The sequence below is a fragment of the Quercus robur genome, chromosome 8, assembly GCF_932294415.1.
Source record: "Quercus robur chromosome 8, dhQueRobu3.1, whole genome shotgun sequence".
Lineage (NCBI taxonomy): Eukaryota > Viridiplantae > Streptophyta > Magnoliopsida > Fagales > Fagaceae > Quercus > Quercus robur.
This window is the reverse complement of record NC_065541.1, coordinates 61681089-61708402: the sequence shown is the minus strand read 5'-3', so window position 1 is coordinate 61708402 and position 27314 is coordinate 61681089. Positions and strand designations below refer to the sequence as shown.

At 37.2% G+C, this 27314-nt stretch overlaps 1 protein-coding gene and 1 pseudogene across 3 annotated transcripts; one reads left to right on the top strand and one right to left on the bottom strand.

Annotated features, from left to right (window-relative positions):
• The first annotated feature begins 476 nt into the window (after positions 1-476).
• LOC126697494 (uncharacterized) lies at positions 477-5080 on the top strand. Of its 3 annotated transcripts, XM_050394505.1 has the most exons (3): positions 477-620; positions 1692-1747; positions 3974-5080. In XM_050394505.1, exon 3 carries the CDS (start codon positions 3991-3993, stop codon positions 4945-4947), a length of 957 nt encoding a protein of 318 aa, XP_050250462.1. In that variant the 5' UTR covers positions 477-620; positions 1692-1747; positions 3974-3990; the 3' UTR covers positions 4948-5080. The 3 variants fall into 3 exon arrangements, with proteins under 3 accessions (XP_050250462.1, XP_050250461.1, XP_050250463.1); XM_050394504.1 differs by lacking the exon at positions 1692-1747; XM_050394506.1 differs by lacking the exon at positions 477-620 and having other exon boundaries at positions 1502-1747.
• Positions 5081-14787: 9707 nt separating this feature from the next.
• Positions 14788-25845, bottom strand: LOC126696586 (heat shock cognate 70 kDa protein-like; annotated as a pseudogene).
• Positions 25846-27314: the final 1469 nt, after the last annotated feature.

Genomic DNA, 27314 nt, shown 5'->3' with positions numbered 1-27314 from the left:
TTATTTTTATTTTTACCAATCATTTGGTCTCTGTTTCTCTTTTTTCCATTTGCGTTGAACCCTATCCATTCTACTGGTAATAGGTTTACTACTAAACTCAAGTAAACTTGTTTCTCAAAAAAAAAAAAAAAAAAAAAAAAACTCAAGTAAACGGTCAGGACGGGGATGGTACCCACTTCAAAAATAGTTAGGTGCCATGGAAGGACCCTTTTTCAAGAAAGTCTAAAATGGCGGTATTTTTTTAATAAAATAAAATAAAATAACCCATAATTCCACAATTCCACGCGTAAAGCGACACGTCCACACTCAAACTAATAAAAAATAGGTAGGTACATAGAAGGAACCTTTCCGAGAAAGTCTAAAAAGGCCGTACTTTTTTAATAAAATAAAATAAAATAACCCACAATTCCGCGCGTAATGCTACTATATAAACCGCCTTTTTCTGTTTCATTTTTCATCTTAAAATTCATTTCTCAGCTTCTTCGTTCTTCTGATTCAGATATCGCATTTTCGTCTGGTTTGATTTTTGGGATTTTTTCTGGGCTTGAATTTGAGGGTTTCAGTAAAGAGAGCTTACCCGAGGAGCACTCAGATTTTGGTTATGCTTTCTTGAATCTGTTGTAAGTATTCTATTCTATTCTTGATCTAATTCGGTGAAGTCTACTCAAGTCAAGTGTGCCTCAACTGCTCTCTCTAATCTCTTCTACTTTTGTGCTTTTTTTTTTTTTTTATCCATTAATTATCCAATTGCTTTTATCTGAATAAATCATGGCCTTGTTGTGCGTTATTCTTCTTGAATTGCTGGCTTTTTGTTTTTTTAATGTTGGGTTGTGAATTGTGAAAGGTGGGGCCGTTGGGATAGGGATGGTATTTTGAATGTTATTGTAGGGTATTAGTGTTCTGATCTTTTAGTTCATGACTAGGCTGATTTGATGATCAAGCATTCAAGCTAATACAGTTTTATGGTTTCTCCCAAAAAAAAAAAAAAGCGCTAATACAGTTTTATTAACAAAATTTGTTAGTAGATTACTTCAAGTGGCCTTAAATTTTTTTGTGACTATATCTAATTAGATACAATAAACCATCCGGGTGCCACTAATCTAGCCATAAGAAAACATGGCTACGAAGCCCAAGGTATGTTTGAAGGAAAAAATATTTTGCCAAACAAATGAGACAGTATCTCTCCTGCTCCAAGAGCTATGTTGTGGGATCGTAACTAACTAGAAGCTCCTTTATTATCTTTTGCAAATATTTGGTTGCTTTGGAGAGGAATATCATTGCTAGAGTACTTTAATGGTTTCCAGAGCTATACACAAAGTGGCAACTTCAAGAATTTTTTCCAGGATTTTCCTTAAAAATCATGATTTTTCCCAGGGGCGCCTCCAGAAATTTTTCCTAAATGTATTGTTGTTTAGTTGTTTCATTAATTTGTTTGTCTTTTATAAATATAATTTGTTATATTGTTGTTTTATTAATTATAAAATTATTAATTATTATTTAACTTAGGGTAAATTCCAGAAAACTACCCTGAGGTTTGAGTTAATACCAACTAGGTCCAACACTTCTCAAAACTAACCAACTTAGTCCTTAAAAGACACTTTTGTCCCTAAATACCTAAACCCTGTTACGTTCTCTTCTCTCATCTCTCTTCTCTGACTCTCATCTCTTTTCCCTTTTTCTCTCTCACACAGGTGATGCCCATCTCTTCTCTCTCGTCCATCTCTCCCTCACCGAACTCTGGTCATTGGTGAAACCCATAACCCTCTCTCCCTCTAAATTTTCTTTGGTTGTTAGGTTCAGATGATTTGGGTGTGGGTTTGAAAATTTGGATTTTGGGTATACTATTTGTAGATCTATGGGTTTGCTATTTTGATTTGGGTTTTGGGGTTAGGCTGAATGGATGTCTTCAAATCTAGTGCATGTGGTTTGGATTTAAATTTTGGTGGGTGACCTTTCAGATTTGTGATGGCCGTGTGGCTGGTTGCTGCACAGTTGTTTTTTTTTTTTTTTTTTTGCTGCTCTGGGTTAGAGGTGGAGGTAGCCGTGGGTTGCTACTGCATTGGGTCAGAGGTGGTGGCAGCCATGGATTGTAGTTGATGATACTGTTTTTAGGTGGTAGAAAATAGGGAAGAGTGAGTGAGAGTTGATGCTAAACTAACCTTTAGTAGTGATGGTTGTTCAATAGAGTTGCTGATTCTGGTGAAGACTAATGGGTTTTGCAGGTGGCTAGGCTCATGGGTTTTGCAGGTGGGTGAGAGAGAGAAAAAGGGGAAAGAGATGAGTCAAAGAGAAGAGAGAAGAGAATGTAACAGGGTTTAGGTATTTAGGGACAAAAGTGTCTTTTAAGGACTAAGTTGGTTAGTTTTGAGAAGTGTTGGACCTAGTTGGTATTAACTCAAACCTCAGGGTAGTTTTTTGGAATTTACCCTTTAACTTAACATAATTTAATTTGTTTGTCTTAGGTAATTTATTGATTAATTAAATTATTAATTATTGTTTATTAGTTGATTTCTCCAATTAATTATTGGTTAATTAATATTCCAAACAAACAAAATTAATTAGTTCAACTAATTACTATGGTTGTTTGATACTTCCCTACTTGGAATATCACACTATTACTTAACAAAAAAAAGAAAAGTCAACAAATTGTGCAGCACAAAAATATATAGGCCATATAGCTTAAGTCCAAGTCTAAAAAAGAGTGATTTATAACATAATTTATGACCATTAGTTGAACTAATCAACAAGCACATAGCACACAACCATATTTATTAATTATTAGTTGCACACTTGTACCAACATTAGCACACAACACATAGCACTTGCACTACCCCGGCCCCATGCCCCCATCCACCCCCCAATTCAACAGACAAGCCCCAATACCCCATGGCCCCCAATCACAAGACTAGAGCCAATCAGATAAAGCCAATTTATTGTATCTAACCAAAAGACACCAACACCAACACTAAAAGACAATTAATAATCTCACCAACACCAACACCGGATAAAGCCAAAAAAAGGTAAATATTAATAGAGAGAGAGAGAGAGAGAGAGAGAGAGAGAGAGAGAGACTGAGACAGAGATGAAATACCATGAGGTTGAGGGAGTAGGGAGGCCTGAGGCTGATGGGCGGCGCCGTCAGGCACAGTGGCGAGGCGAGGAAGACCGATCGGGCAGCACGTTAAGATGTAGCTTCCATCGTTTGAATGGGAGATCGAGTTTGGGGCCCGATTTGGTGGGTGATCTCCTTCTCCGTTCGTTTTGTTGGTTGTTGTCGTCCGTTGGTTGTTGCGTGACTTGCGTCTGTGAAGTGTTTGCGTCTGTGAAGTGTTTGAATCCCGATCTGATTTCAGTATATTAGGTTAGGTTTTTTTTTTTTTTTTTTTTTTTTTTTTTTTTTTTTTTTTTTTTTTTTTTTAGAATCCGTGGGTTATTGTGTTTACTACCATCTGTTAGGCTTGCAGAGGCTTGATGTTGGGCTTGCCGTTCGTTGTTTTTTTGGGAGAATCTGTGGGCTTGCCACTTGCTCTGTTACATTTTATTTATTTATTTATTCAGATTTTAGTTCAAATATTTTTTTCTAGGATTTTTTTTTTTTTTTGCTTGAAAGTAGAACAAATAATTTTTTTTTTTTTTTAGGGTGTTCCTAATTTTAATTTGAGGGTGTTCTTAAAATTTTTTTTTTAAGGATAAACAAATAAAAAAAAATTAATTATTATATGTAAATTCTTTATTTATTTTATTTAATTATTATTATTATTTTTTCAGTTCAGGGTGTTCTTGGGAACACCCTGGGACCAACATGGCGTTGCCACTGTATACACGTGCTTAAATTAGTTTCAGATGCAATAAGCGTAGTTCCAGTCATATAGCAACGCCTTTTGTTCCCTAATGATACATCTGTGCAAACTAGAAATGCAAGATGATATTATAACCTCAATTTTCTAAAACCAAATATTTGTCTTGCTTGTAGGTATCACTTTACTCACAATGCCTGGAGAAGTGATCAAAAAGAAGGCTTCAAAGACTCACTCTAGCCACCGAGAGCACGAGAGCCCTAAAAGGATACCTCAACCTAGACGCCAAGTGCACGAGGCCCCTAAAAGGATACCTCAACCTAGCCGCCAAGTGCACGAGGCCCCTAAAAGAATACCTCAACCTAGCCGCCACGAGGCCCCTAAAAGAATACCTCAACCTAGCCGCCAAGAGCACAAGCCCACTAAGCAGAGAACTCGCTCTGGCTACCCAGCGCACGAGTTTGAGAAGAAGAATTATCAAAAGCCATACCGGTGTGATGGATGCAAGGAGCTGGGTTATGGATCAAGATACAAACGTGACAACGTTGAACTCCATAGGGAATGCTTGTTCCCCTCCCGCACAACTTCCCATGAGTTTTTTCCAGGAGACACCTTCAAATTCCTCAAAAAAACGCCAGGAGAGAAAGAACGATGTTGTGATGCATGTGGAATGGATGTAAAAGGCTTTGTTTACCACTGTGAAGCGAAGGAGTGGGATTTGCATCCATGTTGTCGCAAGCTCAAGAATAAAATGGAAATTGATGGTGTGAAATTCCAGCTGTGCTGCAATAAGGTGCCCAAAAAGAAGTGCTTATTTTGCAAGAAGGAGAAGCTTCCAAATGGGGTCCCGGGCATCCCAGGTTGGTTTTATCGGTCCGCCGGAAATGATAATTACCATTTTCATGTGAATTGCTCAATGAAATGGGTCATCGATAGCTGGAAGGATATTGAGCAACAAGATAATAACCGTTTGACGCTAAATAATTTGGCACTAACAGAATTAAAAGCTGATTCGATTAAAAGAGATAGAAAAGTTTTGAAGTATTTGCGGATAGCGATGTTGGTCTTAAGGTGCACTGCAAGTTTACTTTTAGGGGATCCCACCCAATTACTTTTTTCCCTTCCCGATCTGCTGTCTTCCCTCGGGTAGGGTACTGCCGCTAGTGTTCCTGGTATGCTCTAATAAGCACTGTAATGGAATAGCTATTACATCCCATACTGCTGTTCCGCTCAAAAATAATTTCTACCACTACTGCAATTTCTACTGGGTCTCTTTCTATTTTTGCGGTTGCTTTTGTTAGGAATCAGAAAAACTTATGAAACAAATAAGGAAATTTTGGGAGAAATCTCTGTGTTTATTGAAAAGTAAACCTGGCTATCTTATAGCCTTACAGAGCAACACTTGAAAAACAAGAAAAAATAACAGCCCACGTTTTAGAGCTCCTAATAACGTGGTAAGACTAATTCAAATGAACAACTAACCCTTAACAATAGGGATTTATTGACAGATTGGCAACAGCCCACCAACAGCCCACTAAAGCAACCTAACGTCTAGCATAACAAAACATAACAATTCCTCCCTTAAACTGAATGCTACAAGCATTCAGTTTATATCCATCTCAGAACAAACTCCCAATAGCCCTCGCAGGTTCAAGAAAACATCCAGCTTGAGTGGTTTAGTCATCACATCAGCCAACTGTTCTTGTGTACCACAATGCACCAGCTCCACTGTACCAGCCTTTGTGAGCTCTCGAAGAAAATGGAAACGCACATCTATGTGCTTACTACGACCATGCATTACTGGATTCTTTGAGAGTTTGATTGCAGAACTATTATCACAACGAATAGTGGTTGACTTGCCTTGATTTTGACTCAGCTTTCCTAACACCCTTTTCAACCATACTGCTTGGCATGCACACGAAGCAGCAGCAATAAACTCTGCCTCTGTGGTAGATAGACTCACTACTGGTTGTTTTCTTGATGACCATGATACTGCTCCTGAACTCAATAAAAACACATAGCCTGAAGTACTCTTTCTGTCCTCCAAATCTCCAGCATAATCACTATCAGTGTATGCAGCAAGTTCATCATCTCCTCCCTTCTTATAGAAAATTCCAAACTCAGTTGTTCCTTTCAAATATCTTAGCACCCTTTTTGCTGCCTGTAAATGAAGCTCAGTAGGATTCTCCATATATCTACTAATAAGACTCACCACAAACATCATGTCAGGTCGAGTAGCTGTTAGATACATGAGACTACCCACAATCTGTTTATAGTAAGTCTTGTCCACCTTAACTCCTCCTTCATCCTTCATGAGCTTAAAGCCAGGAACAATGGGATTATGAACAAAATTACTTTTATCCATTCCAAACCGTTTCAGCACCTCCAAAGCATACTTCTTTTGACTGATAAAAACACCATCAGATCTTTGCAAGACTTCAAGACCAAGGAAATACCTCATCTTACCAAGATCTGTCATGTCAAACTCATGCTTCATGGAATTTTTAAACTCTGTAAACATCAATTCATCATTTCCAGTAAAAATGAGATCATCAACATAAAGACTTACAATTAATACTTTGCCTTCTTTGCTTGTCTTGATGAATAGAGTATGCTCATAGTCACACTTCTCAAAGCCTTCTTTCATGAAATAGGCCTCTATACGGCTGTACCAAGCACGTGGTGCTTGTTTAAGCCCATAAAGTGCCTTCTTTAACCTGTAAACCTTCTGTTCATTTCCCTTTTGCACATAACCACAAGGCTGCTCCACAAAAACCACTTCATTCAACTCACCATGTAAAAATGCAGACTTCACATCTAACTGGTAGATAGTCCATCCTTTTTGAGCTGCAAGTGCTGCCACCAATTGAATTGTCTCCATGCGTGCCACAGGTGCAAATACTTCAGTATAGTCTACCCCATGCTGCTGAGTATACCCCTTTGCTACAAGCCTAGCCTTGTATTTGTCCACTTCTCCATTTTCATTAAACTTGGTCTTATAAATCCATTTCACTCCAACCTTCTTTGCTTCCTTAGGTAACTCCGTCAATTCCCACGTACCATTGTTTTTTATTGCTTCCATTTCTAAATCCATAGCTTTCCTCCATTTCTCACTCTTCACAGCATCTTCAAAGTAAATAGGATCAATAGTTGCAAACATGGCCAAATGAGCCAAATGAGCTTCATTATCTTCTTCAGAAATGCCTTCCCCTGTTTCATAGTCTCTCATCCAGATTGGTGGTCTCCTATTCCTCCCTTCATTTGAGCTAGGAGAGCTTTCTTCGGTCAAGGAATCAGAGGAAAAATTATCTCAGCTGCTTCTACATTAGCTTCAGGATCAGATTCAGATTCGCTCCCCTCTTCATTAGGATCAACTTCATTTCCCTCTTCATTGTCATCAAACATAGTTGCTTCCTCCTCAAGATCACCCCATTCCAATTCACTCACAATGGATTCTTCATATTTCTTATTCCAATCCCAATTCTTGTCTTCTTCGAATACAACATCCCTACTTGTTATGATTCTTTGTGAAACTAGATCATAAAGCCTGTAAGCCTTGGACTCTTCACTAACTCCCAACAAAACACAACTCAAGCTCTTATCATCCAGCTTAGTTCTTTTACTGTCAGGCACATGAACATGGGAGATACATCCAAAAACTCTAAAATGCTCAACTGAAGGCTTAACTCCACTCCAAGCTTCTTCTGGAGTCTTGTGTTTTACTGCCATTGTTGGACTTCGATTCAAGACATGCACTGTCCAATTTACTGCTTCAGGCCAGAAAGTTTTTGGAAGTTTCTTTTCGGAAATCATACTACGAACCATATTCATAATAGTTCTATTCTTTCGTTCTGCAACACCATTCTGTTGTGGTGTGTAGGCAGCTGTCAATTGTCTTCGTATGCCATTTACATCACAAAAATTGATGAACTCTTGTGATGTAAACTCTCCTCCTCGATCAGTACGTAACATTCTAACAAACGAGTTTGTCTCCTTCTCAACATGTATCTTAAAACTCATAAAAACAGCAAAAGCTTCTGATTTCTCCATTAAAAAATAAACCCATGTTTTTCTACTAAAGTCATCAATGAAAGTAATCAAATACCTCTTCTTGCCATTTGAGATGGGCTTGATTGGTCCACAAATATCAGCATGCACTAATTGAAGAATTTGTGAAGCTCTCCAGGTGCTTTTCCTTGGAAATGAGAACCTTTGTTGCTTCCCTACCAAACAAGCCTTACACAGCCTTGAGGGAGACTTAAGTTGTGGTAAACCATTCACCATCTTCTTCTGCTGAAGAGTCTTTAAGCCCTTAAAGCTCAAGTGTCCATATCTACAATGCCAAAGTTGCACCATATCTTCCATGATTGTGTTGAAACAAGCAGATGCTATAGGCTGAGATATAGCATGCAGTATGAACATTCGATTCAAAGCCATCTTCGTCTCCATTATTAAGCCTTTCTCAGGATGAAACACTTTACACTTTTTACCTTGAAACAGAATGTTCAGCCCTTTTTCTTGCAATTGCCCAATACTTAGTAAATTGTTCTTCAGCTCCGGCACATAAAACACTCCTGTGATAATCTGTACTCTTCCATGAACTTGTAGCCGTACATTGCCCTTTCCCATCACAACCATACTTGAGTTGTTGCCCAGCTTTACTGAATCTCTGAAACTTCCATCAAAATCCGAGAAGTATTCTTTCTTTCCACACATATGATTGCTGCATCCTGAGTCAAGGAACCACATATCTTCTCCATTTGCCTTATTCATATCAACATAAGACATCAGTAACATCTCTTCTTGAATCTGAGCATAGTTGGCTTCCTTCTCCTTGCTTGGACATTCCCATTGAAAATGCCCAAGCTTATGACAGTAATAGCACTCCACTGTGGCTTTGTCGAAGCTTTGTCTGCCTCGTCCCCTTCCTCTTCCTCTAAAACTTCCACGGCCTCGACCCCTTCCTCCAGATTGTTCTCCATGTGTAATTTTCAAAGCGTGTTCTTCTTCCTCATGAGAACTCATGCGTTGTTCGTGCACAAGCAGGCTGCTTTGCAACTCATCAATGGTTAAGGTGTCTATATCCTTAGACTCCTCAATGGAACACACAACATAATCAAACTTTGGAGTCATGGATCTCAAAATCTTTTCAACCACAGCAACATCTCCCTTGTCATCACCATTTGCTTTCATCTTGTTGGCTATGGTAAGAGTCCGTGCAAAATACTCATTCACAGATTCCCCTGCCTTCATGTGAAGAATTTCAAACTCCTTCCGGAGAGCTTGTAAGTGAGCACGCTTTACTCGTGTTGTACCTTGATACTTCTGTTTCAAAGAATCCCATATGTTCTTTGCTGTATCCTTGTTGAGGATTGTCTCCAGGACCGAACGATCTATTGCTTGAAATAGATAGTTTTTTGCTTTCAAATCTTTCAACTTCTGATCTTCAATGTTCTTCCTCTGAGCATCTGTGAGACCTTCTGCTGCTGCAGGAATCCCATTCTCCACTAAGCCCCAGTACTCCTTAGAACGCAAGAAGTTTTCCATGAGCATTGCCCAATGATCATAATGCCCATCAAATTTCGGAACAGCTGGTTGCACAAAAGAATTTTCTGTCATCGTACTTCAATCACTACACACGTAGAAGACTGCTGCTTCTAATTTTAACCAGGCCCCGTGACGGCGCTCTGATACCAAATGTTAGGAATCAGAAAAACTTATGAAACAAATAAGGAAATTTTGGGAGAAATCTCTGTGTTTATTGAAAAGTAAACCTGGCTATCTTATAGCCTTACAGAGCAACACTTGAAAAACAAGAAAAAATAACAGCCCACGTTTTAGAGCTCCTAATAACGTGGTAAGACTAATTCAAATGAACAACTAACCCTTAACAATAGGGATTTATTGACAGATTGGCAACAGCCCACCAACAGCCCACTAAAGCAACCTAACGTCTAGCATAACAAAACATAACAGCTTTCGACCATATTAGACCCACGAACACAATTTGGTGCATTCCTTATAGCCTAATCGTACCTTTCATTTCATTAGTCGTTTAGATATATGAATGCATATCCACCAAGAAGCCAATGCGAAAAAGAATCAAGTTTGTTTGCTTGTTTTTTTCCCTCAATTAAACCGTGTTATATGGAACAACCTACTGTCAAATTATTATATAGTTATTAGTCTCTAAGCACGTACTCATGCCTATGCTTAGAGGTTCTTCTATTTATTTTTTTCTTTTTTCTAAAGTTTAATAATTTTCATTTATCGTAATTTAGATATGCTTAGAGGCTTTTCTATTTGGTTTCACTTCTCAAATAATACTAAATGATCAACTTTGTTGCTTTAAAATTTGTGGGCAAACTATATAATTGCAAAGGTTTGAGTCATCAAATACCAGAGACCCCAAACCAAGTCTCTTCAACGAAACTGGATCTAATAAACATTTGAGCCAATAGACTTCTTAAAATTATTGATCAAGGCCGGTAAACAATAGATTAGAAATTGTGCAGTAAGTCTCGCAATAGTAGTAAGCGACTTCTTCATAATTTGAATGCTACCTAAAAGAGAGGGAAAAAAAAGTAAATAAAGTTTGTTGATTGCTAATCTGTATATAGTTGATTTTTGTACAGTGTTAGAGTTTAACATACAGATTACGGCCAAACAAATTCATCTTTCAAAATCAAAATCAAACCATGAAGAAATATTTAAAGATTCTGTTAGAAAAAGACATGAAGAAATTTTTATAATTTACACAGACTGAATTTCAAATAAAAAAGAACTCAAAAGAAAAAAGAAGTGGAATGGAAACTACTTGTACAATGGTAATACTAGCAAAGCCCACACTTACAGTTAGTGTTCTCGGCCAATAGCACACATAGTAAGTGGGGGACTTCATCTTTAATTTTTCTTTGAAAATAAATTGACTGCAGAATTGGGGAGACAAAAACGAAGAAGGAGAAGTTTTTGTCAGACTCAAATCGGAAGATGTTTCTGAGGGGGAAAAAAAGGAAAAAAAGAAAGGCGAGCGGCAAGCAATTGTCTGTATTTGGCAGTTTTGTTAGATTAATTTATTAAATTGATAGGCAATATCTTGGGTGTAAGTTAGAGATGTATTTGTTTCTTAAAAAAAAAGAAAAAAAAGTTAGAGATGTATTTTCCTTTTAAAAAAAAAAAGTTATATATATAATTTTACCGGGTTGTTCTTCAATTTTGTCTCTATTAAAACGTTAGATGCGGAGATATTTTTGAACACGAAAATGAGGATTTCAAATAGGGAAAACTCCTTAAATAGTAGTATAGATATATTAATTGCAGACTCACGCTATGTGTTGGAATATATAATTATTTAATTTATTCTCTAAATTTATTGAAGATAATTTGTTTTCCTTGAAAATTGAACTATTTTTAAAATTATTTTCCATATCTCTATATCTACAAATATATGATTCTATTATTTTGGGTTTTTTTTAAAAAAGAAACTTGGGTGTGTTTAATTGATATTATTCTGTTTTGAAGTTGTTGTGGGTGCAAATGCCTGTGACAAGTGGTTTCCTCATGGGAAATATTGTTTTGGCCAAGACTAAAATAGGTCCCAACTAAACAAAACTTGACTTGAGGATGTTTTTGTGTAAAAAACTCCTTTGATTCAACATTTTCTAGAAAATATTGTATGTTTCGTCCTCCCTTGTAATTTCTAAAAGTGCCTTTTATGGCTTTTTATAGTGGTCATATGGAGGTGTGGGGCGGCTCCCAGACGATGTGCAATTCACTCTACACGAATTTATGTCTAAAAAGCTTTCCTTTCATAGTTTATGGAACCCTAGATATGTGCGCATACTCGGGGTATGCGTGCGCATACGCGTATATGCGTACGCACACTTAGGCTTTCCTGTAGCTTTTTTCATCCAAAAATAAGTTTATTTTTCCAAAAATAACTTCTCAAGTCAAGATTTTGCAAGATTGGACCCCAAATCAACCTTGGGCCTCAGAGTGATGTCATCATTGGGGAATGGGGGCTCGAGTTGTAAGGGGTACAAAATTAGGCATAAACAGTGGTCTAAATTCTTCAAGCTTTTATTTATTTATTTATTTATTTTATAGTGTTTTATATATATATTTCTCTTTTTTTGGGGGGTAAAACTAAACTTTTTAAAGTTTCCCGTTAATTATTCAAATTTCTCAATCTCTTAATGAGATTATCATGATAATTAAACCTCATAAAAGTTTTACAATGGATATTATTTAATTAATTGATAAGCACATTAAAATACATAACCATGTAGCTTGTATTTTGATATAAACTCAAAATTTTAATTTCAAAATATCTAAGAATTAACTCGAACCAAAACAATAAGAGGGAGAGAGAGTACATGTGATGGGGAACTCAAAAAAACATACAACCAAAATGTATCAACCTAGAGTAGAAATACAAAAAAAAAAAAAAAAAAAAAAAAAAATCTAAAGTAGAGTTGCAAGAAAGAATAAATAATAGAGAGAGAGAGAGAGAGAGAGAGAGAGAGAGAGAGAGAGAGAGAATAATCACATTTTTTAGGAGAGAATGTGAATATATATATATATATATATATATATAAAAGCTAAAATATAACATTTACTATTGCTATGCTCCCATTAAACCACATCAGTAGCCATATCATCCACCTATTTCCAACATTTTCTCTCTCATTTTAAACTACTTTTCTCTTTTTTATTTCTCAAAATAAAATTAATCTTCTTCCAACATATATTTCTTCCTCACTTTTACCTTTTTATCTTCCACTACTCTACACCTTAACGTTACAATTCCTCCACATCCATTTATCTTCATTTTATTTTGACTCTTCTTCTCCCATTTTATTAGTATAAAATTTTGATATTCTCTCTTCCATTCAATCCATATTTTGTTCATATAAAAAGGTGAATACTCTCTCTCTCTCTGTGTATTTTTATTCCTTTTGGTGGATTTTTAACTTTTTATTACATCTCTATTTTAGGTTGATGAAATTTTGTTTTGAACATTACTTTAGGTTGATGCGATTTTATTGTATTTTAATTTGTTATACATATATATATATATATATTCTTTTAATTGATAGATGTTATCTTGTGACATTATATAGTATATAAAGATATAATGTTATTCTATTATGTAGGTTGCATTTGGTTCAATGTAAATTGAATTCCGAGTGTAAAATGAATACAGGGGAAAGTGAATTCCCATAAGGAAAATGAAATCCGAGTGTTTGGTTCTGCAATGGAAAATAGTCCAGAAAACTATTTTCGGTGGTTGATAATATTCTAAAAATGCTATTTTCCTACAAATTTTACACATTTTCTCAGCCATTTTCTCAGCTCTCAAACAAATTTTATGACAGAAAATTTCAAAATTTACACTTAACACAACCAAAAATCAAAATAAAAACATCTTTTATTCACAAACTCGGTGAAAGGAGGAAGAAAGAGTGAGAGATTGAGGGAAAGAGAGGATTGGAGTGGATGGAGGCGGCAGTGGCTAGATCGGGTGGGTTTGGGGCTGGAGTGGAGTGGGTTGGTGGTCGGTGGCGGCCAGATTGGCGATCGATGGTGGTGGCTAAATTGGCCAGTGCATTGGAGAGCTTAGTGGAGCACGGCCTGGGGTCGATTGTCAAGATCGGAGCTCAACTTGTACTTGTTAGTGCATGGCTGGAGATCAGAGAGGTGGGTCTTGGGTGTTTGTGGATTGGTGATGAGGGAGGGGTGGAATCGATCTTTGCTTGATCGGCGGTGAGAGGCACGGCCCAGACAACGATGGAGTCAATCTCAAGTTCAGGTGACCGGCCTTTCTCTCTCTGACGGTGGGCGGCTCTCTCTCACTTTCTCTCTCCCTCTCTTGGTTCGTTTTTTTTTTTTTTTTTTTTTTTTTTTTTTTTTTTTTTTTTTTTTTTTTTTTCTGGCAATGGTTTGAAGGTAAAATAGATTTGTAATCTATTTTACACTTTAGCCAAGCTCATTTTACGATCAACGAAAATAATTTTCCGTTTGACCAAATTTTTCATGTCCAACCAAACATACGGCAGAGTGTAAATTGTTTTCCCGAATCCATTTTCAGCTGAAACAAACGCAACCATTATATAACTTTGATAATTTGTTATTTACAACTTTACCTTTTCTTTTGAATATTCTTTTACTCATCTTCTTTTATATAAATTTACTATTTTCTCACGTTCTCTCCCAAAAAGGTGATTATTCTCTCTCTCTCTCTCTCTCTCTCTCTCTCTCACAATTATTTATTCTTTCTTGCAACTCTATTTTAAATTGATTAATTTTTGTATCTTTACTTTGGGTTGATACATTTTGGTGGTGTGTTTTTTGAGTTGTCCATCACATGTACTCTCTCTTACTCTTATAGTAATACACTATAACAAAAGTTTGAAGAATATATACAATTCAAAATAATAATATCAATTAAGCACACCCAAGTTTCTCAAACAAAAAAAGAAAAAAAAAGGAACATCCAAAATGATAGAATGATATATTTGTAAAGAAAAAGAGATAGAACATACTTTTAGAAATAGTTCAATTTTTAAGGAGAAAAATTATCTTCACTAAATTTTAAGAATAAATTATATATTATATTATTATGCCACATATTGAGAGATGAAAATGTAAAAAGAGGGAGAAAGGTTGAAGAAAGAGTAATAATAATTTGATAAATTAATAATAATAAGAGTTGAAAATAAGAGAGATATGATATTTTGATTGTTAAATAATGGAGTTTTTAATTCACCTAAAATGAGTAAATGTTAAAAAAATAATTAAAGGAAAATTTGGAAAGAAAAAGAATAATGACATGACTGCTAATGTGGTTAAACTAGAGCGCAGTAATAATAAATACTAAAATTAAGTAATAAAAAATGAGAGAAAATAAAATTAATTGGAAAATATAATCTAATTATCTCTAGGAGAATATTATGATTAAGATAAGAAGATTATATGATTATACAAAAATTCATATAATATTAACATTTGTTAAAGCAGCTTGAACAGCGGCTCCATAAGCAACAGCCTCATCTGGATTGATGCTCTTGTAGAGCTCAAAGAAGTCCTGCAACAATTGTTGCACCTTGGGAATTCTGGACGAACCACCTGTAAGAACAACATCATGGATGGAACTCTTGTCCATCTTAGCATCAACCAAACACGTCTCCGCAGGCTCAATACACTTCCTAAACAAATCCATGTTGAGTTTTGCAAATTTCGCACGGGTAATAGTTGAAAAGAAATCAATACCATTATATAAACAGTCAACTTCAATGGTAGTCTCAATTGTAGAAGAAAGAATCCTCTTCGCTTTCTCACAAGCAGTTCTCAACCTCCTAAGAGCTCTGGAGTCTCCACTAATGTCCACCTTGTGTTGACTCTTAAATATTTGAACAAAGTGCTTCACCATTCTGTTGTCGAAGTCCTCACCTCTAAGGTGAGTGTCTCCAGAAATAGCCTTCACTTCAAATAAACCCACCTCAATGGTAAGTAGTGAGACATCTGCAAATTAAGCCACCACCCACATCAAAGATCAACACATTTCTCTTGCCAATGCTATCTTCCATCTTGTCAAGACCATAAGCAATGGCTGCAGCAGATGGTTCATTAATTATGCGCAGAACATTGAGACCTGCAATGCGTCCAGCATCCCTTGTGGCCTTATACGCTGAGAGTCATTGAAGTAAGCGGGGACAGTAACAACCGCACTCTTCACAGTTTTACCCAGGTAAGCTTCGGCTATCTCACGCATCTTTATTAGGAGCCATAGATGAGATTTCTTCAGCAGCAAAGTGCTTCTCTTCACCCCTAAAGTTGACCACGATCACATGCTTATCACTAGTACCCTTAATGACCTTGAAGGGCCAAAGTTTCATATCGCTCTGAATCAAGGGATCACTGAATGTCCTGCCAATCAACCGCTTTGCATCTGCAATGTCATACCTCTTAAAGCTTTAGTATTGGTGGTGATAAAAAACTATATTGTTATTTTTAACACCACCAAATGCAAATTTATGGATACATTGATGGAGCCAAAGCCAAATAATTTGGCTTTTGTCTATACTACTATTTAAGGGGTATTTCCTGTTTATGATTTTATTTTAGTTTAAGTAGAGACAAAATTAAAAGACAATCCAGTAAAAATACAACTGTAACTCCTACTAAAATATTGCCTAAAAAATATGACTGCTCTCCTGTTGATTTTCAAATTTCTTTACCCACTTATAAATTAGATTTTCATAATAAAAATTATACATATAAAAACACAGATTTTTTTTTTTTTGGCTACAAAATAGGGCCACCAAAAAAAAAAGTCTCATCAGTCATCACAAATAAAAACCACTAATGTTAGGTATTTTATAAAGTAAGAATGTAAAATAGATAAAATAGTTTTTTGTGAAAAATTTTGGAATGGAAGTGGAAATTTTATAGCTCATTAAGATAAAAGCAAAAAAATCAACAGACCAGTCTAAAAATTAATATTTCATATTTAAGTTTTAGATTTGATTTTATTATTGCTGATATTGATATATATATATATATTGTGGGGTCCAATAGTTTATGGGTTCGGCCCACGCGCTTATGGGAAGCCCACCGGTCCTAAACTGAAGAAGGCCAGGGCCCAAGCTCGAAACTAGGAAACATAAAAAGTGGCCCGAAGACACAGCCGAGGACGGTTTCGTCCTCGGCAGGTCCAAAACCTCATGGATAGAAATGGAACACGAGTAAGCTAGAAAGATCAGAAAATATCCTGGGGAAGTTGTCTTTAATACCCTTCCCTGACATGACACTGCCCCTAACAGAGCCGGGATCTTAGGCTTTATGGATCATCTCCAGCAATTTTGGGATTAGACTGATGGGACAGATATCTGTCCTGGAAAGATCGACCCTACACGTGGACGAAGGACAACGAACGTAGGCTAGTATAAAAGAGAATGTTATGTGACCAAAAGGAGGATCTCTCCCATCTAGCTTCTTGAGAAAGACTTGATGAAAGAGAATGCCTGGATAATATACGCCGGATACCACATAAAAACCCACCGACGGGTAAACGGGGACAGCACCATCGCTCCTCGGACATGATCCGAGGAGCCAAATCCTCCTGGATACAAGATTGAAGGGCCTGAATATCCAGCCCAAAGCTCTTTCTCATATTGGTTCACCTATAGTCCGGCCCGAAATGTCGCCCTGTGATCCAACGTTGGCCTTTCAAGCCCACTCTCTACAAATATTATTGTGAGGGACTTTCCGGGTGCGTGCCCAACATCGTTGTTGGGCCGTTAAAGATTTTGTGTCCCTACAATTGGCGCCGTCTGTGGGAAGGCTTGCGCGTTGGCGCGAGTGGCGCATAAGTCAGCTCTCTAGCAAGCGGAGATTCACGAGTCTTTCTCATTTCCGGCGACGTGCAGTTGTTGCTCCGCCATAAACTTCTGCTAGGGGTTACGCCTTGCATCGCTAACGGCGCGGGTTTCTCTAGGGGCTTCCGACCCCAAGTCTGCTCCCCCCGTCATGGCCAAGGGGCTGACCTCCAAAAAAAGAGATCTTATAAGTTTTGGACAGAACCAAGGCATTGCATGGTCCTCGGACTCAAGCCTATGGGGAAACCAAATACAAAAAATTTTGGACAGAACCAAGGCCTTGCATGGTCCTCAGACCCAAGCCTATGGGGAAACCAAATACAAAAAAGTTTTGGACAGAACCAAGGCCCTGCATGGTCCTCAGACCCAAGCCTATGGGGAAACCAAATACAAAAAAGTTTTGGACAGAACCAAGGCCTTGCATGGTCCTCGGACTCAAGCCTATGGGGAAACCAAATACAAAAAAGTTTTGGACAGAATCAAGGCATTGCATGGTCCTCGGACTCAAGCCTATGGGGAAACCAAATACAAAAAGTTTTGGACAGAACCAAGGCATTGCATGGTCCTCGGACTCAAGCCTATGGGGAAACCAAATACAAAAAAGTTTTGGACAGAACCAAGGCATTGCATGGTCCTCGGACTCAAGCCTATGGGGAAACCAAACACAAAAAATTTTGGACAGAACCAAGGCCTTGCATGGTCCTCGGACCCAAGCCTATGGGGAAACCAAATACAAAAAAGTTTTGGACAGAACCAAGGCATTGCATGGTCCTCGGACTCAAGCCTATGGGGAAACCAAATACAAAAAATTTTGGACAGAACCAAGGCATTGCATGGTCCTCGGACTCAAGCCTATGGGGAAACCAAATACAAAAAAATTTTGGACAGAACCAAGGCATTGCATGGTCCTCGGACTCAAGCCTATGGGGAAACCAAATACAAAAAAGTTTTGGACAGAACCAAGGCATTGCACGGTCCTCGGACTCAAGCCTATGGGGAAACCAAATACAAAATAGTTTTGGACAGAACCAAGGTATTGCATGGTCCTCGGACTCAAGCCTATGGGGAAACCAAATACAAAAAAGTTTTGGACAGAACCAAGGCATTGCATGGTCCTCGGACTCAAGCCTATGGGGAAACCAAATACAAAAAAGTTTTGGACAGAACCAAGGCATTGCATGGTCCTCGGATTCAAGCCTATGGGGAAACCAAATACAAAAAAAGTTTTGGACAGAACCAAGGCATTGCATGGTCCTCGGACTCAAGCCTATGGGGAAACCAAATACAAAAAAAGTTTTGGACAGAACCAAGGCATTGCATGGTCCTCGGACTCAAGCCTATGGGGAAACCAAATACAAAAAAGTTTTGGACAGAACCAAGGCTTTGCATGGTCCTCGGACTCAAGCCTATGGGGAAACCAAATACAAAAAATTTTGGACAGAACCAAGGCCTTGCATGGTCCTTAGACCCAAGCCTATGGGGAAACCAAATAAAAAAAAAAGTTTTGGACAGAACCAAGGCATTGCATGGTCCTCGGGCTCAAGCCTATGGGGAAACCAAATACAAAAAATTTTGGACAGAACCAAGGCATTGCATGGTCCTCGGACTCAAGCCTATGGGGAAACCAAATACAAAAAAATTTTGGACAGAACCAAGGCATTGCATGGTCCTCGGACTCAAGCCTATGGGGAAACCAAATACAAAAAATTTTGGACAGAACCAAGGCATTGCATGGTCCTCGGACTCAAGCCTATGGGGAAACCAAGTACACAAAAGCGCCATCGGAGTTCCCTACTTCCCAGTCGATTGCTCGGATGGATTATTTAGAAATCATCAGCCTTGGACGATATTCACGCGCTTATCACAGAATATCCAACTGATATCCCGGTTAGTTTCTTAAGTTTGATTTATTATGAATTATCGATATAATGCCTGGTAGTGTTGGTAAATTGAAATTAGTTAAATTATGCTTCAAGCCATTTTGCTCTAAATATTCTTGAAGAAACGCACACATAGGGCATACCCATTCAAGAAACAGTGTTGTCAAAGAAACAATGTTCAAAACAGGTAAAGAAATTTCCATTCTTACTAAAACAAAGAAATAGTACAGCGTACAATGAAAAAGCAGGAATCAGTTTGTGTCGAAGCTCACTACATAACCAAGAAGAAAGGAAAATACAAGAGAACAAAATGAAGCTGAGGAGGTAGATCAGAGGAGAGGTTGGCTACAACTCCAAGACCTTGTTGTTCCTCAATGCTTTCACATGCCCACAACTCAAACAGCAAAAGAGACCCAACTTGAACCTGACACCGTTGAAGGAAAGGTGTAGGGAGTTGGAGGTGGTGGGCCTTTCTCTAAATATACGCCTGCCGCAAAGCAGAGGCGCTGATGGCGGAAAATCTTTCTTCTGCCACACCAAAATTCTGGCATGGACAGAACCTGCTTCGGATTTTGACTAAAAGAGGGGAAGATTCCCTTCCCCCTCGGTCGAAATGAAGTATTCTCCTGAACTTAAGCTTCCTGTGCCCATACCGTACTATTCTGAGTCTCATGAAGGCAGGGTGCGTCTGCGGCGGAGAAAGTGCTTTCTTCCCAACCCTTGCCTTAAACATGTTATGCTAAGGGAGGAGAGCTCCGGATATGGAAGCTGTGATGTGGGAGAAAATCCGAAGGATTTGTGCGTATATAAAGCAACTTTCTCTCCCTCCCATTTATTGGAAAAGACAAGGTGATGGCAGTCAACTCACGTGGCGTCCCAAGAAACGCTACAGACAAAACAGTCCTGGCTCAACTTCCAACATCAACTGCAACCACAAGATTAAAGAGCCTCGTAAAGGCGCACCTCGGTCACCGTGACATCAGAGAATACCACGTGGCCAGAAGTTGCAGAAATATCTCTTAATTCATGGGCTAAGTGGATTCGTGGCCCCGGGCCCGCTTTGCGTGAGGGCCCAGGTACTGTGGCCCACGCCGAGCAATGGCCGTGGCCGAGGACAACCCCTGTTCGGCGCCTTGGGAAATGCCTTATGAAAGGGAGAATCTGAACTCATAGTCTTGGACAGAACCTAGGACTTGCATGGTCCTCGGACTCAAGCCTATGGGAAAACCAGGTACGAAAAAGATATCTTATAAGTCTTGGACAGAACCTAGGACTTGCATGGTCCTCGGACTCAAGCCTAGAGGGAAACCAAGAACATAAAAAAGATATCTTATAAGTCTTGGACAGAACCTAGGACTTGCATGGCCCTTGGACTCAAGCCTATGGGGAAACCGAGCACCTAAAAGAAAAAGTATACGTTCTAAACAAAACCCTGGCTGTGCGAAGTCCTCGGACTCAGGCCTTTTGGGAAATCAACTACTCGGATGGAGAAGTTTCTCGGCTTAAATACTGGAAAAGGTTAAGGCCAGCGTGTTAAGAATATGGCGTTACGAACCGATGATCGTTAGCCTAAGGAAATTGCTCATTGAAAGGGTAACATGTCCTCGGATAACTATTTCTTACACCTTATCGAGCATTTAATACCCATCACGGCTAATTTTAAGATAAGTCTCATTCCTCACTGGTCGGATTGTTATGTTGAATAATAATTTTGTTAAAGTTATCGTGGCATCTTTTTATCAACGATTACTTTGGCCTTAGTTATTATTGATTCAAATGCTATACTATTATGCCGAGCAGCGCTTTCACATTTGTTAGAATATATAAACAAGACATACGAAATAGAGTAACAATAACTTTTATTAATATGAAAAATTGTTACAACGTACAAAGAAGGGCTTAAACAAGCCTATACAAAAAATGAACTGCTAAAATAGTAACAACATCCGTAATACAAATAAGTAAACCATCAAGTGTCTTCTGAACTCGCCTTCAAAGTCTCTCTGAAATCTATGCCTCAGTACTGCTCATATCAGGAGAAGAACCTTATACAAAAATAATGAAGGAGAAGGAAGAAGAATTGGAACACATGGAAGCACTTCAGCAAACTCTTGTCGCTGAAGAATGCAAGGGGAAAAGAAGATGGAGGACATGAGCGGGAAGGAGGAGAAGAAGAGGGAAGCAATGAAAAGAAAGTAAAAGGAGCAAAAGAGGGAAAATGGGAGCCATATTAGGTATGCTCATGAGATAGCAGATGGAGATGACAAGGGAGGTTTTCGACTCAGTCACACCAGAAATGGGGTGTGACGAGTCCCTGCTTCGGATTTTGGCTAAAAGAATGGGGAGGCAAATCTTAAGCCTCCGCCATCCTTGCCCCGACCGAGCCATCTCGAGTTTTGTTAGGACATGGCATTTCTGGGAGAGGAAGGATTTGTTCATGGTGGATTACTATGAGAGAGGTATTATTGAATAGGGAGTAACCGGATGGAGGAAGTGGATTCTGGGAAGAACGTGAGGGATTCGGATATGAAAAAGTCACCCTCTGTCTTCTCTCTTTATATAGGGGACGAAGAAGAGGGTATGTAACGCACTCAGATCCCCAGGGAAATCCAGAGTATAACGCGCCGCTTCGTTCTCCCACACCATCAGTAACCGTTATATCTGGGAGGTCTCGTAAATGGGAAGATATTAAAGACACGCTGCAGATAACCACGCGGCATAACGACAACGTACGCAAATCCAGGAAAAACGGCTCGTAGACCGGTACGTTCCTTGGGGAGGGGGAGAGTCGCCAGTGTTGATCAAGATCCGAAGAAAGTGAACGGCAATAAGGGCTTGACATCATCAAAATCCACCTGTCCTACCATGACGTTGGACAGCAGGATTTTGAGGGGCTAATGTGGGGTCCAATAGTTTATGGGTCCGGCCCACGCGCTTATGGGAAGCTCACCGGTCCTAAACTGAAGGAGGCCAGGGCCCAAGCTCGAAACTAGGAAACATAAAAAGTGGCCCGAAGACACAGCCGAGGACGGTTTCGTCCTCGGCAGGTCCAAAACCTCATGGATAGAAATGGAACACGAGTAAGCTAGAAAGATCAGAAAATATCCTGGGGAAGTTGTCTTTAATACCCTTCCCTGACATGACACTGCCCCTAACAGAGCCGGGATCTTAGGCTTTATGGATCATCTCCAGCAATTTTGGGATTAGACTGATGGGACAGATATCTGTCCTGGAAAGATCGACCCTACACGTGGACGAAGGACAACGAACGTAGGCTAGTATAAAAGAGAATGTTATGTGACCAAAAGGAGGATCTCTCCCATCTAGCTTCTTGAGAAAGACTTGATGAAAGAGAATGCCTGGATAATATACGCCGGATACCACATAAAAACCCACCGACGGGTAACCGGGGACAGCACCATCGCTCCTCGGACATGATCCGAGGAGCCAAATCCTCCTGGATACAAGATTGAAGGGCCTGAATATCCAGCCCAAAGCTCTTTCTCATATTGGTTCACCTATAGTCCGGCCCGAAATGTCGCCCTGTGATCCAACGCTGGTCTTTCAAGCCCACTCTCTACAAATATTATTGTGAGGGACTTTCCGGGTGCGAGCCCAACATCGTTGTTGGGCCGTTAAAGATTTTGTGTCCCTACATATATATATATATAAGTCTTGCAAATATTAAACTGAGAACCTTAATCAATGTTTTGTCAACCACAATTACTATAAGCCATGCGATGCGACACATGCCAAAGAGCTAGGTTTTTTTTTTTTTTTTTTTTTTTTTTTTTTTTTTTTTTTTTTTTAAGTATAAGAGTTTGTATTCAATGTCTTCTCAAAAAAAAAAAAAAAGTTGGTATTCAATGCCAATACAATATCCGTGCGATGTGTGGTGGAATAAAAATAAGCTATCAGTCACCTATAAATGATTTTTACTATTAAAGTAATTAATACTTATATCTGTCTCATAAAAAAAAAAAAAAATTTATATCTGTTCACTGGGAATATATATATATATTTTTTTAAATTTACAAAGAAAAAAAACTCTAAAAAGATGACGTTCTGACAGAGAAATACTTTAAATTAAACGCTGTCAATTGAAAACTAAAGTTTTGCAGCTCTTAGTTGAATTATCAAAACACCTAACATCTTTTGCCGATAATGATAGTGGCGTTTTCTATAAATGCTGCTATAGGCATAGTGGAATAGGTTTATAGTAGCGTTTCCAATGACCTATAGTGGCTTTTTTAAAACGCCACTATCGGTATCTTTTATTATTATTTTTTTCACATTGGTTTTTTAATGAAGTTAAAAAAGACATATAGTGGAATTTAACAAACGACACTATAGTCCAGCACAAAAAAAAAAAAAAAAAAAAAAAAAAAAAAAAAACACGTTAAGAAAAAGAATCCAGCAAAAATAAATTAAAATAGAGGGATCTATAGCGGCGTTTTAAATGGGACCTATAGTGGCGTTTGGTAAACGACACTATAGGTCCAAAAGTGCTATTCAACCCGACAAAAAAAAAAAAAAAAAAAAAAAAAAACTGAAAGAGTTTCAGCGTACGTAATGGAATATGCCCTAGAATATTCTATGGCATATTTCAAAATATTTGAATATAATATAAATATATATATATATATATATATTTTTATTTAAATGTATATATATTTATATTTAAATGAGAGATGTTATGTTCACAATAATTTTACAATATTTTGACAAAAAATCATAAATGGTTAGTTGTTATTGGTTCAGATTTGAATTTAACACTAAGATTATATTTTTGCCCCAACAATAATAATTTATAACAACCTGTCACTTAAAATTTATTATAAAAATGTTGTGAAAATGTTATTGATATATCATTTCTCTTTATACATATACATATATATATATATTTTTTTTTTATGTATGAAAGATACTACGTCCACAACATTTTTACAATATTTTCACAACAAATCATAGGTAGTTAATTGTTATTTGTTCAAATTTGAACCTAACACTAAGATTACTTTTTTACCTTAACAATAACAATCAGTAATAGTTTACCACTTAAAATTTGGTGTAAAAATATTGTAAATATATCATTTATATATATATATATATATATATATAAATTTAAAAAAAAAAAATTAAAACCCCCCCACCTACCTCCACTCTCTCATATCTCTCCCTTATCTCCACACCAAGCCAGACTTCCTTTCTATTTTCTTTTTTTCTTTTTTTATCTTTTTCTCCCTTATCTCCAGTACTCCTCCATCTTTCTTCTTTTCTTCTTCTTTCACTCTTCTTTCACTTCACACCAAGTCTCAGACTTCCTTTCTTTTTTTTTCCTTAACTCTCCACACCAAGTCTCAGACTTCCTTTCTCTTTTGTTTTGTTTTGTTTTGTTTTTTTTTTTTTTCCTTATCTCCACTCCTCCATCTTTCTTCTTTTCTTTTTCCTTCACTCTTCTTTCACTTCACACCTGAATTGATTCTTTTCTCTTCCTCTCCATTTTGATTTTATTTCTTTTGTTTTATTTGTGGTGGTGCTAATGTTTGTGGGTTTTGGATTTGCAGATGGTGTTGCAGCTTACTAATTTTGTTCAAATTTGTAGATAGTGTTTGAAGCCATTGGTTGTATAGTCGTAGGTAAGCATTTTTTTTTTTTTTTTTTTTTAAAATTATGATTGTTTTGGTCTATTCCTTGTTTGTTGTTAACTTTGCTTCGTGGGGTGGAATTGCTATTTTTTTTTTTTTTTTTTTTTAACTTTTGGATGTGAGCATGTTGTTTTGATTTTGAATTTTTTTTAGGTGGGTTTGTGTCTCATTTTGGATTTGCTGGGATAGCTAGTGTTTGTATTTGGAGTTGCCATTTTTTTTTTTTAAAATTTTCAGACGTGAGCATGTTGCTTTTGATTTTGAATTTTTTTAGGTGAGTTTGTATTTCATTTTGAATTTGCTGGGATAGATAGCTATAGTGTTTGTATTTATGTATTTTGTTTTGTTTTGTATATTTTAATTTAATTAAAATTGTAATATTAATTTAATTACAATCTTAATTCAATTAAAAAAAAACTTTTTCATGTAAAAAAAAATAATTCTTTTGATTTTTGGTAATTAATTTTTTTTTGGTGGTTTTTGGGTTATTGTGGCATTTGTAGAGTCTATAGTGGCGTTTGTGAAATGCCACTATTGCACCGTCACTACAGACCAATAGTGACGGGCCTATAATGGCGTTTTTAGTACCTATAGTGGCATTTCACAAACGCCACTATAGGTCCAGTTTTTTTGTAGTGATATCCCTGCACAAAACATCCTAACCCAAACCAAGACGTGTAGAAACCAGAAACTCTTTCGTGCATTTTTAAAACTAAATTGGGCTTTCAAGAGGTTATTAAAAAAAATTAGTAACTACTTAACCCTTTTTATCAATAAATTATTATTATTATTATTATTATTCTCATAATATATCTATTTAACTATTGAAAAAAAAAAAAGAAAAAAAAAAAGAAGAAGAAGAAGAGCAAAAAGTATGGAGATTAAGAATACCAAAGATGGAGTTGGTAGGGTTTCTTGCGGCTTGGTTATTGGTAGCATCACCAATCAAACGCTAATTTTCAGTGAAGGCAACATAGGAAGGAGTCAATCTATTGCCCTGGTCATTTGGTATTATCTCTACACGATCATGTTGCCACACTCCCACGCATGAGTACGTTGTCCCAAGATCGATACCGATCGCCGGGCTTTCTCCTTCGCCACCACCCTTTCTCTTTTTTGGTAACATTGATTTGCCAGCCATGGACACAGAACAGAAGGCTCTTTCGCAATTCTCAACAGCCACTAAAACCAATTCAGTTTTCAAAAGAGAGAGAGAGATGTACAACATAGTCGAATAGTCTTATGTATGTATGATTCTGTTTTCTTTTTTTTGGGTATATCCTTATGCGTAAATTTTTGCTACGTTAAAATAGGGAAATATGTGTATTTGAAAGATATTTCATTATTTCCCTTTAAAATAGGTGTAAAATCTTTCTTTGAAATTTGAGCCTTACAAGGCAATTCATTGGTTAATGGATGCAAGTTGAGAAGTGGAAGAGGAAGGTTGTTGGGTGATGGAATTTTTTTTTTAATTTTTTAATTTTTATCTTTTGCTGTTGTGGTTTGTGGTTTCTGGTTGTGGCTAGTGGGGTGACGGGGAGGTGATTATTGTTTTTGTGGTGGTTGTTTATCATTATTTTAATGAGTTATTTATATTATTTTAAATAAGTTACTAAAAATATAGGGTCTTTAATATTAAATGTATTGTAAAGTGTGTTATTAAAATAGATAAATTTGATTTTAAATTGCTAAAAGCTATAATTGTTATAGCTTCCTCACCGTGAACGCTCTAAACATATTATTCAAAGTGCTAAGGCCACACGGATGCTACTTGGTTTATTTTCATTTATTAGGATTATACTAGTGTCAGAAAAATTTCATATCAGAAGTATCAAATGTATTTGCATCAATTCCCATTTATTTTATTCTTTTTAGTTGCTTTCAATTGAGTCGACAAGGGAAAAAAAGGGTGAAAGTTGAAGTTTTTACTACGAAGATCTTGGTTGAGCAAAGTATGGAAATGTCAAGCGGGGGAATTAAAATTGACTTCCAAAGGAGCTCGCCTAACACCTTAGTTGAGTGAGACTTCCAGTAATTTTTCATATCAGTATTTTTCTAAATATAAAAATATTTATCTAACCATTGATTTGTACTATTTAAATTAACGAAAAATAAAACATGATATAGTAGAATGAAGGTAGAGGCTTTTGTAACTTTAGAAAGAATTCTTTGTATTCTCATATATATATATACCTTCACCCTCTCCCATTGATGAGAGGAGAATAACCAATTAAAACAATGAGTGAAACCATGAGTGTCTTGGATTGCTGAAAATACGTAAGACCTATTGAAATCTTCAAAAGGTCTTGAAGTCTTCGTGAGATCGAACTTACAATTGGCAACTTGACACTCGACTAGAGACTATGAAGAGAAACAAATGGTACAGTCTATTGCTAGTAAGAGTTGAAGGTTCAAGTATATACATTGCATAACTAGAGGTTTTGTAAGTAAGTATATGCAGTGTAACTATCTTTGTAGTGGATTTTGTTTACTGGACTATTATCACAAAGAGTTTTTATCTCTTACGTGTTACTTTGCGAAATCACATCGTGTATCTATGTGTGTGCGTAGTGATTTAATATTTCGTTGTGCTATCCATTATGATTGAGA